Raw genomic sequence first — 13,982 nt, 5'->3', positions numbered from 1 at the left:
CTTCATTAGCAGATTGCCTCTGTGTTAGGGCACAAGAAGATGAATCATGTCTCCAATCTGAGCCGCAATAATACAAGAAGGCGAAATAAGGATAGACAAGTCGAAGATGAAAATGAACCTTTAATTCCGTCAGCTTTGATGGATCAAGCTACACAGCGAATCTTATTAGTTACACTCTTTATATTGCTTCAAAGCTTTAAGATTAGAGACAGTCTATTCTTGAAGCTATATTATTCTGAGAATGGTGCATTAGGAACTTCTACAGGTAATTTCATGTTTGTTTTAAAATATGCTGTACTAGATGGATTGTTTTTATGGTTGTTACCAATTTTAAATATCGAGTATATTACATTCTCACCATTCAAGACTCTTATTTTGACCCTATTTTTGAATGCAACGACGATATTACTAGTCAGTGATATATCAAACACCATTATATCCGCTTCATCGAGTCTGATTTTGCCGCTTTTAAAATTTTTTGTTAACAGGAAAGAACTTACAATTGGTGGAGATTCAGTTAGTCCTAGTAATTTTGTTGATATGAACTCACATTTCAAGGGTAGGTATACAATTCATTATTTGCCTGACTCTTCTGTTAAATTCAACCCATTTCATTTTGATAAACTTTGCATAGATACTCATGACGGTAACTTCTTGAAGATGCCAATTCAGTTTAATACTACTACTGAGCTTGGTTCCTTAAAAATTGAACATATTAAGCCTAATAATGAGAGCTCATATATATCTTATTCACACAGGGGACTAAGTAAACTACTAAAAGAGGACCATTCTCATTTGAAGAAGTATCCTGATTTTGTATCTGAAGACCGTATATTTTACATCGAAGTTCCAATCAGTGAACCTGGAAGTTATAGAATAGCAAATGTTAAGGACACAAATGGAGCCAATATCAGATCATACAAATCAGAATTTACATGGACTTATTGTCCTTCTGCCAATTTTGAATATGCAGCCAACTTTAATCCAAGCGCTAATTATAAGTGTTTAAATGATCAAGATAAAAACTTTAATGCCCCTCAAGTTATAATTCGAGGAGTTCAACCGATTTCTGTAAAATTGGACATGGTGCTTAATGGAGAAAGAATAAATACACTCAATTATACAATTGACGAGACAAACATTGCTTTCAAGGATTTGAATCGGCTCAACTACTCAACATCTATTCGTGATATAATAACAGAAGCCTCATCTAAATTCTTGGAGACGTTTTCGAAAACGAGAGCGACAAAATTGGAATTTCAATTGAATGAAGTAACTGATTATTTTGGCAATTCAAAAAGGTATAATCCTTCATCGCGGGATAAGGATGTCTGGTATTGGGTTGACCTCAAGCCGTCGCCAAAGATTCTGTTAGAAGACCCCAAGCCTGATAATCTTTTGCTCATTAATGGATCCAAGTTACTTTCGGTTAGTATTGATGAATCAATTTCACAGGATGACTTCCCTTTGATAGTTGATTTTTCTTATATAAATTCAAAGAGTGATCTCTTATCGTTTAACTTTACAAAAACTTTTAAGGATATAAATGAGTTAAGAAGTGGTCTTGAAGTTGAAAAACCGGGTGAATACTATATCTTAGCATCACAAAACAAGTTCTGTGCATGTAAAACTCTGTCAGAGAGGGTTCTGATCAGAAATGCATTGCTACCTGATCTTAATATCCATGCGAAGCCGCTGATTGACAAATGTCTTGGTATGACTGGGTATGATTTCCAATTTACCGTTCAAGGAAAGGCGCCTTTCGAAATACAATACCACGTATATCAAAATCAATCAAATGGCATACTAAAGCCTGTGCATAATGAAAAAGGACTCACCAACAGAGTGCTTAAGTCTTTCAGCAAAGATTTCGAATTCAAATATTCCCCACCAGGAGAAGGAAATTATATCGTTGTATTTGACGGAATAAAGGATTCCAACTACAAAAAGAAGATGATCCCATTGAATAAGACATTGTACACATATCTGACCCATTTCAATCAAAGATCTTCGGCATCTTTCCGCGATCACTCTCGATCGCGCAGAATCGAAAAAGCTTGTTTAGGTGATTCTGTTGAAATACCGTTGTCTCTTTCTGGAAATTTTCCATTCCATTTCGAGATCATTATTCAGAATCTTAAAACTGGACAAAATATTATGAAGAAACGACAAGTTTCCACCAACTCGTCTACCTACATGATTTCTACGCCTGCGCTAGTTAAAGGCGGTGACTATGAAATAAAGTTGTTAAACCTCAAGGATGGCTTGTCGTGTAATGTAGCTTATGACAGCGACGAGTCAGTCATTGTGAAAGTTAGAAACGATGTTCCTCAGTTAAATTTTGCATCATCCTCCAAAGAGCTTAAATTGATACGCGGAGAGTCTTTGACTATACCTTTACAATTAGAATCTTCTTCGAGCAATAATGCAAGAAATCACCTTATTTACAGTTTTGAGGATTTAAATTCCAAAGCTAGTGAACGAACGAGTCAAAATTTAGAATTCCTTCAAGTTCGGGAAGCAGGCGTTTACAAATTACTTTCTTTCACAAATGATGGTTGTAATGGCAGAATAGGAACTTTAGATACTGTCGCGATTTCGTACTACCCAAAGCCAAACATGACAGTTATAACGAAAGATACTTTGAAACAGCACTTTGAGGAAAAGTTTTTACATCTTGAGCCAAGATGCCAAAACTGTGTTAATAAACTCGACCTTCGTCTCACAGGAGTAAAACCATTTATAGTTGACTACGAAATTAGATTTCCCAACGGTAGAAAAGAATCTCGCAGTATGACGTCCCACGACGAAAACATTTCTATCAACCTTCAAACCAGCCAGAGTGGTTCGTATGAGCATCGTTTTATGGGGGTTTATGATAAGTTATACACAAAAGAGAAGACGCAAAATGTTCCGGATATAAGTCTACCCACGATTAGATATGATGTGAATCCCACCCCAAGCTCTAGCTTTGATGATCCCAAACGACTTCATATTTGCGAAGCTAATTTGGATACTGACATGAAAATTCCAGTAAACTTTAAAGGAGAATACCCCTTCGCTTTAAATGTTTCTTTAAGTAATACTAATGGTGCTTTAATCAATCACTTCAATGTTCATGATATTCAAGAGCCTGCACTCGAGCTTTCCAATTTCATAAGAGGTATGAAACCTGGTGATTATAAATTAACCATGACCCAAATTCGTGATTCTAACGGCTGTCAGAATAATGATATCGCTCTTAAAAACACTGCATTGGTGTCAATTACAAAAGTACCAAATATAGTCAAGTCATACCCAAAATCTCACTATTGTGTTGGAGATCATATTTCTTACAATGTGACAGGGATATCCCCCTTCACGATATATTATGAGTTTGAAGGTAAAGTCCAAAAGGCGCGGCTGGAGCACAGGTTTCAGAGGTTAGCATCAAAACCAGGAGAACTTTCCATTGTTGGTGTTCTGGACTCCTCAGATAGCAATTGTTTGGTTAATGTTTCAAGAGCAAGTACCGCATTCGAAGATCTCAAATTACACATTTACGATCTTCCTTCAGTCGAATTAAATGAAGGGGATATAATTTCTCGCGATCTTCATCAAGGCGATCAAACGGAGATTCACTTTTCCTTTTCAGGTACGCCACCCTTTAGACTTACTTATACCAGAACGTCTGAACTGAGATCCAAACCTAAGAATAGTAAAAGCGGTAGAAAGGACGATTATACAGTCGAGACAAAAACGATAGAAGGAATCTGGGAATATAAATATACTATAACTGCTAGTTTAGAAGGTACATACGAGGCAGTCGAAGTTCTGGATGCTTTCTGTGTTGCAACAAGGTATAGTCAAGAGCCACATAGTTGGTCAACGAAGTAATAACTGCATTTTATATCATTTAATAGCACTTTAAATATAGAGGATTTGTAACACAAGCGGTTTGAACATTATTTTTTTCAACCATACTGTAGGGTTCTTGATCTTTCCAATCACTGAAAGTAAGCGTCTTACTGAAGCTCTTAAAGAAAGATCCTTTTTCAATTGTTATCCTTCTTTCTCTGACATTTGAGATGAGCATTGACGCCGGCAAGATTTGAAATTGTAAAGTCTCTCCACCATTTACGTCACACGATAAGGACCCACTCAAAGAGGGTCCAAAGCTCAAAGCAAAACCAAGCAGGGGTTGAATTCCAAACATTTGTGCAAATTGTACAGAACTACTCACGCTAATACTAGGACTCACAGACCATCCTTGCCCATAGGTTGCAACAGTCGAAGCCTCATTACGACGACATGAGGTTAATGCAGTCCAAGTATTCTTTTCTTTGACGAAAGTTGTATTAGAAAAATCGACCTCATAGTATTCTGTATTATCTGAACCTGTTGATTGCTGCCTCTCGGGTTTGTAGTTGTTAGACAAGGCACTTTCTGTAAGTGATCGTGAAACAATGACAGATTTCGAATCCAAAACTTTTATAACACCATACTTTTCCAAGTTAGAAGGATTAACATCATTTATTGTTGAGACAACATAGACTTCATTCTTGAGAGAATCGTACATATTCATTAAGGCATTAGGTGCCTTTTTCACTAGATGGTTCTCAATCCTTAAAAGTGCAAATGCTACTTGCACCCAAAAGAAAAAACCTACGTAATAAAATTTCATTTCCAAAGAGTCTTTGTTAAAGTTACTTTATCAATTACAGAGCTTTCACATAGTATGAAAGAAGGTTCCTGATATTTATATACACCATTTTTAGTTTCTGCTGAAACATATAAAATTCTATAATAATTGATTATTTGATATGTTGAAGTACTGCATTGACGCAGTCTCATTTATCGAGAGGTAAGTTTCATAATACTGTATTCAAATTAAGACAGTAATAAGTATATGTTTGGTCATCTAATTGTTGAAATTGTGATTCGAATTGGAATTAGAATTTGGTTCAGTAGTAGAGTTTGTATTATGGCTCAATTGCTGATTATCGACTCTACTAGCCGAGACTAATTGATCCACTAAGTGCCTGGCTTGGGAAAGTGATAGAATCTTCTTGAGATCTTCTGTCGTAATCCCTTTTGTGGCTCTTTTGGCAGAGTCAGAAGGTTTGTTAAATTCAGTAACTATCTCGTTGGCTAGCTTTAAATCCTTGAGAGTGACTTCATTGCCTGAATCATGTGTAGTAAGTTCCAACCTAACCTTATTATATGTCGTCATGATCGTCGGATGATGCTTCATTTCATCTGCTTTCTGTGCTACAAGATTTAGGAAGGTCCATGTCCTTGCAAATGTTTTGAACTTATAATCAGCTCTCAAAAAAGTCTTTACTTTACCATTCTCTAAGGGTGTTGATTCGACGACCCAGCGCCGCTTTTCGGAGAAAGAATTAAGTTTAGCTAAGTTTTCTCGCAAAGCGGCTTCCGTTAACTTAGATACTTGCTTTGCATTACCTTTCATTCTTGGGTCTGCTGAACATAGTGAGGTTTGCTTGAATTCCTCTATGTCGCTGTTTGAGTAGTACCCAACGATGTCGCTTTCATTATTATGTCGTGTTATATGATTTATGTCTAAGTAACATTTTGACAAAAAGCGAGAATGAACCATTAGATATGCAAGGTTCTTCAAGGTAACGATGGCATCAGCCTTGTATATCCTTCACTGGCCAGAGATTGAGGTTGAATTTCTGCAGAGCCAGGTACTTGTTTTCCGAAGCTATCGAAATAGTAAGATAGACCACAAAACTGTTATTCAAGACTTTGATGAAGCGTATAAAAGGCAAAATGCGCAAGATAGAACTCCATTCATATTGATTCGGAATATCAGCTATGTGTATATCAAAGTAGAAAACGATCTATTCCTTTTAACTGTCAGCACAAAGAACTTTAATGCAATGCTGCAAGTAGTGTTTCTTCGAAACTTTTATGAAGTAGTTACCAAGTATCTATGCAATACAAGCAAGGAGCCAGACACGTCCGTTTCAAAGCTTAATAAAGATACTATAATGGACAACTTCAATCTAGTATTTGAACTTTTAGATGAGTGTATGGATTTTGGAATGATACAGCTGACTGATTTTAATATACTAAAAGAATTTATCAAAATAGGATCTGCAAAACCACGAATGGCCCTTAAAAATAACAAGTACGACTCCGAAGATTCTGAGAGTGAAGGCTCTGAGAAAGGAGAACATGAAAACTCGTCTTTTGTTGATATTCAAAAGAAAAAAAGCAAAGTGAAATCAACAAAGAACCGAGCAGTCACATCGATTGCTGTTTCTCAGAATCAAACTCATGTAAACAGTGCTGTACTCAGGACTTTCTCCCATTCGATAAATTGGCGTCCAAAAGGTATTTTTTACTCTAAGAACGAAATCTATATGGATATGGTGGAAGAATGCGAATTCTACTACGATCTAGAAGAAAATATAATCAGAAGAAATTATATTACTGGAAAGTGTGTCGTTAAGTGTTTTCTTTCAGGAATGCCAATCTGCAAGATCGGTTTCAATGAAATGAATATTTCTGGTATTAAAAGCGATACGCTAGACGAGCTCGATTTTAGTGAAAACAAGATCTTACCTGAAGTAGATGAAGAGGAAGATGAAGGTGACATGGCATATGATGAGGGTGACAATAAAATAGTCGGTACTGATACTACAAGTCAAATTAATCCAAAGAACAGAGATAGACATGTTATTGATCCGGAAGTCAAATCTGACAGTACTTATGAGGGGCCAAACACGGCTGAAGAGCATCAAAGAAGTAATAAAAATACCTCCAAGAATATTCCATTAGAGAATATGAAATTTCATCAATGCATAGAACTTGGTAAGATATACAAGAACAATATTATCAGCTTTATTCCTCCTGATGATGAATTTGTCTTGATGTCTTACAACGTCGAACAAAAAAAAAGGAAGAAACTTCCGCCACTATTCATGGTCAAACCGCAATATAGAATCTTCAAAAAGTCGAAGAAATTACAAATTTTGTGCATATTAAATACTAACTTTAAAAAAAGGTTAGAATGTTCGAAATTAGTCATAAGTATGCCATTAAACCCAACATTGTTCAATATTGAAACAGAATCTGGAAACTACGAAGTATTGAAATATAAGTCTGAACTAGGAGACGTAAGCTATAAAATTGATACCTCTGAATTGATATGGAGTTTAGAGAAAGTTCATGGGCGAAAATCCATAAAAATGATGGCTGAGTTGCATCTAGCCGACACCGAGAATCTCAACTTGTCAGCAATCGAAAGTTATATCTATAATAAAGCAATGTATGAACAGAAAGGAACAGCCTCAGATGATACTACTGAACAGCTTGATAGGTATTACAATGTTAATGGGGCGTCATCTTCGCTGGCGTTGAGGCTTAGAGAAGCCCTGATACTACGGACCTCAGTCAATGAAATCAACATTTGCTTCTCTGTACCCATGCTTTCATATTCTGGCCTTAAAATAACGTACTTAAGCGTCAACGATGAGCAAATGCAGTATACCTGCTTTTCTTGGGTGAGATACCTTACTGAGTCAGAGTCATATCAAGACAACATTGAAGCTTCTAGCAAAGATAATCGCATCCACAGAGGAAATTATAAATTTAAATTAGGGGTAAGTTGCTTTCTGTTCGTGGATTGAAGCTTTTTGTTCTCATCTTGAAGGTCATACACAAGTTCCGACGTTCTTCACGAATATCGAACTCATCAGTTCGATTCATCTCAGAACAGATATCACGAATTTTCGACACTTGTGAAATCCTTATAGAATGCATTAAAGTTATTATTCATCCAAATCTTATAATAATGTAGATATATAAGTTCTCTTATTCGATAATCGCTCACTGCTAGCAATCTCTCTTCGATGGCTACCAGCTTCCGTGCGTTGACGGGCTTCTACTCCTATTTGGGTAATGATGCGCGCAATAGCACAAAACGGCGGTTCTTATCTTATCTTGTAAAGGGGAAACTTTTGAACTTAATAACTGATGATCCGGAATCTTTAACGCTTTAGCGAGTATTTTATAACAAATGGACTAATAACCTCTATGGTTCCAAAAACCGTTGAAAAAGGTTTAAGCCTGGAAAATAGGAAACCTAAAAATACAAAGTCAAGAAATGGGTGCTTGACTTGCAAAAAGAAAAGATTAAAGTGCGATGAAACAAAGCCCGAGTGTCATAACTGTCAGAAGAAGAATTTAATCTGTGGTGGGTACGCTACGAACTTCAAATGGAGGTCTTTCAATAATGGTACCGATATATCAGGCTCTGAACTGCCTAAACTAAGTGACAAGTCTATGCATAAGAAGAGGCTGTTATCGAACGACAGCTTTACGAATGATGGCGATCATAAAAGGCGTCTGCAAGACGAAATATTCAAAAAGCAGCTGGAATTAGCATCTTTATCCGTTACAGGAAAGACTATTAATGAAATCAAGTTTCAAAATGACTTGATAGCTAAAGGCATGAACCCCAACAGTTATAAATCAGAAGAATCAAAGTATAGACATAGGAATGACATTTTAGAGCAAAAACCTGGACAAAAGCATTCCAAATCAAAACGCAGTATTAGCTTCACGGAGGGGGGAGACTATGGAAGTCACCGCTCTCCCTTGCATCGCACGTTTAGTACTGGGTCACCCTCACGTTTTGATCTTCGGAATGAGATTCGAAAAAATAATGCATTAGATTCGTTGGCAGAGGCAGCTGTCGACGTTATAAAGGGCCGACCTTCGAGTGAGCAACATCTGTTCTCAAAGGATGAGGTGCCCCCTCCACCGATGTCTTTTTCTCCTATGTCGGATTATTTACCCATTAAAGACGCGACTGTGTCGAATTACTTGAATAGCTCACCTAAGGATACAGAAATATCTAACTCACCAGGTGCACTTACAAAAATTTCAAATGAATTTGTTCAAGATCTAAACTTGACCCCATCATTGTCTGCTATAATTAATTTTGCATTCACCAATGAGGATCCAAAGAACAATTTGGGGCCTGAAATGAAAATGAATTTTGACTTTCCCTTGAGTCCATTAAACCTTTCAGATGCGGACCTTCAACAAAATGGAACTCTTTTAACTGCGACGGCAACTGCATCAGTAGGTGATTCGCATCACACTCATACGGAAGATGAATTTCCAAATGGAAGGCTTACCTTTTTGAATGATTCACAGTCTCCAGCTTCAGGATTAGATTCTATTTCCCCCTCTCCATATTTGCATGGCAATAAGTCTTTAATGAGGACCTCAGAACAGGAGCAGATCTTGTACTTATATTCAAGACATACATGTGCAATTATGTCAATCAAGAATGGACCCAATGAGAATCCCTGGAGAAGAATGATTATCCCAATAGCAACAAATTATCCTTGTCTTTTCAATTCTTTAGCTTCCATGACGTTGTTTCACTTAGCTGGAAACAGTCAAAGTAAACTGATAAGTCAAAGCCTACGAAACAGAGGATATGTGTATATGAAAAAATGTATATTAGAGTTGGCAACTAATTTATCGAAGGCGAGGAAGGATTCTGATGAATCACAGGATTTACCAGCTGATATAGCATTAACAACATGTTTGAATCTTGCTGTAAGTGAATCATGGGATACGCATACATCGAGCGGAATAGCGCATTTGAAGGGTGCAAAAAGTATGATTCAAAAGGTTCTAACCATCTTGAGAAAGAACCAGCAAGAGCTCGTTGAGAAAACTAAGGAAATCAACAAGTCACCTGGGACCCCAGAGTACGGTGAATTAGTACAAAGAAAGCTGAAAGAATTACAAAAGAGCCTCGTACTTGTTCTGGATCATGAATGGGAGCGTGTAATAGAAGACAACCGTATTATTAGTTGTGATAATGATGAAAAATCTGGAGAAGCTTTCAAATCGAGTGATGCAGGAAAACCCGAGAACTGTCTTGCAATCCCTGAAAGCTTGCAGTTTTTGTTTAACATTTGGATTTATTTTGAAGTTTTGGCTCAAATGACAACAGATTCAAATCAAGATGACAAGGGGATTGATTTAGTGGCAACAATAACAAGGATCGGACAGACCCAAGATGAAAAGAAGATGCTTCAAACAAAATTTGGTGGTGATTCTAAGGAGTATAAAGGTGAAAGGTCTCCGAGCACAAGCTCTTTAACAACTGAGCTGAGCATAGGCGGAAATAAATTCAATTTTTTTCAGGACTTTGAAACATTTACTCATAACGCTGATTATATTGATCCTTTACTAGGCTGTGGGCAATCACTATTCCTGATAATAGGAGCAGCTGCTAGTTTGATCTCAAAGATACGAAAGGCAAGGAAAGTTGAGTTTGAAAAAAAAGAGAAGCAATTCTTCTCAAGAAATTCTTTGCCCACAATTACAGCAGCCTCAAATTTAAAGCAGCAGCTAATGGATTGGAAACCCACAATCACCTCATCGATGCTAGGCAATGGGCTTAATGAAGATAACAATTCTACGTGGGACATTTCTTCCTGTATTGCTACGGCAGAAGCTTATAGATATGCTACATTGTTATTTTTGCATCAGGCAGTTCCAGAGATACCTTCACTTTCCTCACACGAGTTAGCTGAAAAAATCTTCATTCTATTGGCCTCTATACCAACATCATCACACTTGTATGTGATTCATATTTTTCCCTTGTTAGTGAGCTCCTGCGAAGCCGACGCTGGCGAAGAACGTGAATGGTGCGAGTCTAGGTGGAAGGTCTTATCAGAAAGATTATGGATTGGGAACGTTGATAGGGCACTAGAAGTCGTTAAAGAAGTATGGAAGCGTAGAGATGAGCATGGAAGAAGACATGAACGTAGCGAACGCCGTGATGGAAAGCTAACTAAAGGAGACCCTAAACTAAAAAATATTTGCAGCCAGATTAGTGGCTTGATGGCAGTGATAAATAGCGATAATTTAGATCCCAACGATGACATTTATGGAAGTATAAACTCTAAGCTTCATTGGAGTACTGTGATGAGAGAGTGGGGCTGGGAAGTTTTATTAGGATGATAAATATCTGAATAATCTATTTATATATGTAAATGCTCTGAAAAATACATTCTGATGCAGTCCTTCATTGCCACGATAATCCGCATTCTTTAGATATGAAGATAAATGAATTTTTGATGAGAATACAACTTAAAACATAAATACGGATGAGGCTGTATAGATCTATTCTCAAATTGAGAGACCCTTTTTTGAGAAGTTTAAATACTAGGGCCCTCCCTCTCCTCTCTGACCCACTCAATTTGTCAACAACGAAAAAGATTAGAGATACGCACAGTAAGTTCGAGAAACCCGAAATTCTCTCGTTTGATGTTTTCGGAACACTTTATTCACCCAAGAGGTCTGTTGCTCACCTGTACCATGAGATTGCCTCTCAAGAGTTTGGAATAAGCAAATCGCTAGACTCAATCGAACAAGATTTTCCAACGGTTTTTAATGAATTGCAAAATAGGTACCCTAACTATGGAAAATATGATGAGAACATCAACAGCTGTGACGAATGGTGGCTGGAAGTGATTGTGAAATTATTTGAGATACCACATTATCTGAAAGATAAGAAGTCGGCTGACTTTTGTCAAAGAGTCCTTGATCATTTTGCTGAGGGTGATGCATATGCCTTGTACGATGATGTGATTCCAGTGTTGACAGAATTAACACGAAATGGAATCAAGCTCATCATTTCTAGTAATTCGGACCTTAGAATGAGAAAGGTTGTTAAGAGTTTAGGACTTTCAGAGTTTTTTCTGCCGGATGACATCTACTTATCTTACGAACTTGGTGTGTCGAAACCTGACAAAACGTTTTTCGATACTGTCATTGACCATTGCGCCCTCAGTGGTTCTATAAGGAATGTTAGTCTGAAGCCAGATCTCCTAGAAAAATGCTGGCATATCGGAGATAGCTATTCAAAAGACTTTCTTGGTGCAATCAAAGCGGGATGGAATGGTGTTTATTTAGATAGAGAAAGGGAAAGTGCACTCTTGTCACCGAACTCCCAAAAAGCAGGCCAAAACCATAACTATTCTGGGCATATGTCTCAAAATTCCACTAAGGATATTCAATTGGATGACTTGGTGCTTTTATCCAACAACAGGGCCGTTGCTGTAGATCTTTTCCAGCTACTTACCATGTTTGATTTCGATCCAAGTCAGCCCTCTAAGCCAGGAAACTACAATGATATATAGCCTCATATAAATTATATCTGAACTTTATAATAAAGCAGGTTACTAGCCAAGCTTCTTTTTTTTACCGCGTCCCATTTTTGAACACCAAATAGAGCCAGAAGTCTAAATATATCTGCGTGATGATTCAATTAGAATCGGCCTGCATATATGCTAATTAACATTTTGAACGAGGCTTTGTTTCTAGGCATGAATAACTTGGAGCTAAAATCGTACCGAAGTTAGTATACTGCCAATAAGACTGCTATTCAAGTGTTGTTCAGTATTTTCAAGTAGCTTCAATTCTTTCGTGAAAGAATAAATAAGCAAGTTTTTACGGGGGATTAAAGTTTTAATAGTCTTTTTGAACTAGTCCCAATCTGGTTTTGATATACATCATCTATCCGAATTTGAAAAGATGAAAGGATTGCTGTGTATGGGAATCGTAAATTCACTCATAAAGCTTCTTTGCTTAGTGAATGTGGTGTTCTCTTTAAGTGTTGATGTTGATGATGATGAATCTATTTGTGCTGCTGCCAAAATCGTAGCAGACGGAGAGTGGAACTATTATGAAGGCTTTAAAAAGGGAGGTACAGTTGGAATGTTTTCAGCCCCGAATTATTGGTGGAATGCCGGTGAAGCATTTGGTGGTTTGCTTGATTATTACATTCTTTGTGATAAAGATAACTCAACTTTAAAAAAATGGATATCGGACGGAATGATCCATCAGGCAGGTGAGGATTTCAATTATGTACCTTCAAATCAGTCTATGACCGAAGGAAATGATGATCAAGGTGTATGGGGTATGACAACAATGCAGGCAGTAGAAAGGAATTTTACTGACGTGGGAGACCACAGTTGGTTAGAATTAACACAAGCCATTTATAACACAATGAATTCAAGATGGGATTCAGAACATTGCGGTGGTGGTTTGAGATGGCAGATTTTCACTTGGAACTCGGGTTATGATTACAAAAATGCAATTGCTAATGGATGCTTGTTTCACATTGCAGCCAGACTTGCTAGATACTTGGGTAATGAAACTTATGCAGAAACGGCAGAAAAGGTTTGGGATTGGATGGAGGACGTAGGTTTCTTGGGACATGATGGAGATGATCTTTATGTCTATGATGGTGCAACAATCTCGAATAACTGCTCTGACGTCACCAAAACCAAATGGTCGTACACGTACGGTATATTCATGGCAGGTGCTGCCTATATGTACAATTACACAAGTGAAGAAAAGTGGCTCGAAAGAACGCTTCAAATACTTGAAGCAAGTAGCTACTTTTTCAGAGACAATATAATGACTGAATCATCTTGTCTTTCAACGTCTGGGCTGAACAAATGCAACAATGACCAAATGTCTTTCCGTTCATTATTTTCTCGATGCATTGGACTTACATCGGTATTGGCTTCGGATTCATATGACACAATAAGGCCCTTACTTGAAACAAGCGCTCAAGCTGCTGCGGGAACCTGTGATGGAGGAGAAGATGGGGTTACATGCGGACAAAATTGGTCAGGTGGTTACGATGGAAAGTATGGTTTAGGAACTCAGATGAATGTTCTTGAAGTACTTATGGCATTATTGAATAAAGATGCGCACCCACCTTATACGGCTCATACGGGTGGCTCCTCTAAGAGTAACGTGAATGCTGGAACGGATACAGATGACCAAACCAATAAAAATGAATTGAAAATTTCCGGAAAGGATAAAGCGGGAGCTGGTGCCTTAACAGCTATTGTATTAGCAATTATACTAGGAGGTGCTGTTTGGATGCTATTTTAAATTTATGGGTACGCATTTCTACTAACAAT

The 13,982-nt window shown here is 37.5% G+C and overlaps 7 protein-coding genes across 7 annotated transcripts; 5 read left to right on the top strand and 2 right to left on the bottom strand.

Annotated features, from left to right (window-relative positions):
• Window positions 1–39: 39 nt before the first annotated feature.
• Window positions 40–3,876, top strand: POM152 (Pom152p; the record flags this gene model as incomplete). Its single annotated transcript, XM_062956927.1, has 1 exon — window positions 40–3,876. The coding sequence occupies one exon, from the start codon at window positions 40–42 to the stop codon at window positions 3,874–3,876; it is 3,837 nt and encodes a 1,278-aa protein (XP_062807820.1).
• Window positions 3,877–3,895: 19 nt separating this feature from the next.
• On the bottom strand, window positions 3,896–4,663 carry PRCAT00000996001 (uncharacterized protein; the record flags this gene model as incomplete). The annotated part of the gene is made up of 1 exon (XM_062956926.1): window positions 3,896–4,663. One exon carries the CDS (start codon window positions 4,661–4,663, stop codon window positions 3,896–3,898), a length of 768 nt encoding a protein of 255 aa, XP_062807819.1.
• Window positions 4,664–4,900: 237 nt separating this feature from the next.
• PHHB (4a-hydroxytetrahydrobiopterin dehydratase) lies at window positions 4,901–5,599 on the bottom strand (the record flags this gene model as incomplete). Its single annotated transcript, XM_062956925.1, has 1 exon — window positions 4,901–5,599. One exon carries the CDS (start codon window positions 5,597–5,599, stop codon window positions 4,901–4,903), a length of 699 nt encoding a protein of 232 aa, XP_062807818.1.
• A 28-nt stretch (window positions 5,600–5,627) lies between these two features.
• PRCAT00000994001 (uncharacterized protein) lies at window positions 5,628–7,640 on the top strand (the record flags this gene model as incomplete). The annotated part of the gene is made up of 1 exon (XM_062956924.1): window positions 5,628–7,640. The coding sequence occupies one exon, from the start codon at window positions 5,628–5,630 to the stop codon at window positions 7,638–7,640; it is 2,013 nt and encodes a 670-aa protein (XP_062807817.1).
• Window positions 7,641–8,046: 406 nt separating this feature from the next.
• On the top strand, window positions 8,047–11,004 carry ZCF9 (Zcf9p; the record flags this gene model as incomplete). Its single annotated transcript, XM_062956923.1, has 1 exon — window positions 8,047–11,004. One exon carries the CDS (start codon window positions 8,047–8,049, stop codon window positions 11,002–11,004), a length of 2,958 nt encoding a protein of 985 aa, XP_062807816.1.
• A 146-nt stretch (window positions 11,005–11,150) lies between these two features.
• On the top strand, window positions 11,151–12,185 carry PRCAT00000992001 (uncharacterized protein; the record flags this gene model as incomplete). Its single annotated transcript, XM_062956921.1, has 1 exon — window positions 11,151–12,185. The coding sequence occupies one exon, from the start codon at window positions 11,151–11,153 to the stop codon at window positions 12,183–12,185; it is 1,035 nt and encodes a 344-aa protein (XP_062807815.1).
• A 394-nt stretch (window positions 12,186–12,579) lies between these two features.
• On the top strand, window positions 12,580–13,953 carry DFG5 (putative mannan endo-1,6-alpha-mannosidase; the record flags this gene model as incomplete). The annotated part of the gene is made up of 1 exon (XM_062956920.1): window positions 12,580–13,953. The coding sequence occupies one exon, from the start codon at window positions 12,580–12,582 to the stop codon at window positions 13,951–13,953; it is 1,374 nt and encodes a 457-aa protein (XP_062807814.1).
• Window positions 13,954–13,982: the final 29 nt, after the last annotated feature.

Source organism: Priceomyces carsonii, assembly GCF_900007245.1.
Source record: "Priceomyces carsonii strain CBS4050 genome assembly, scaffold: Debaryomyces_carsonii_scaffold_1, whole genome shotgun sequence".
Taxonomy (NCBI): Eukaryota; Fungi; Ascomycota; class Pichiomycetes; order Serinales; family Debaryomycetaceae; genus Priceomyces; species Priceomyces carsonii.
Note: the sequence above shows the minus strand (reverse complement) of the source record. Positions and strands in the feature narration are given on the sequence as shown.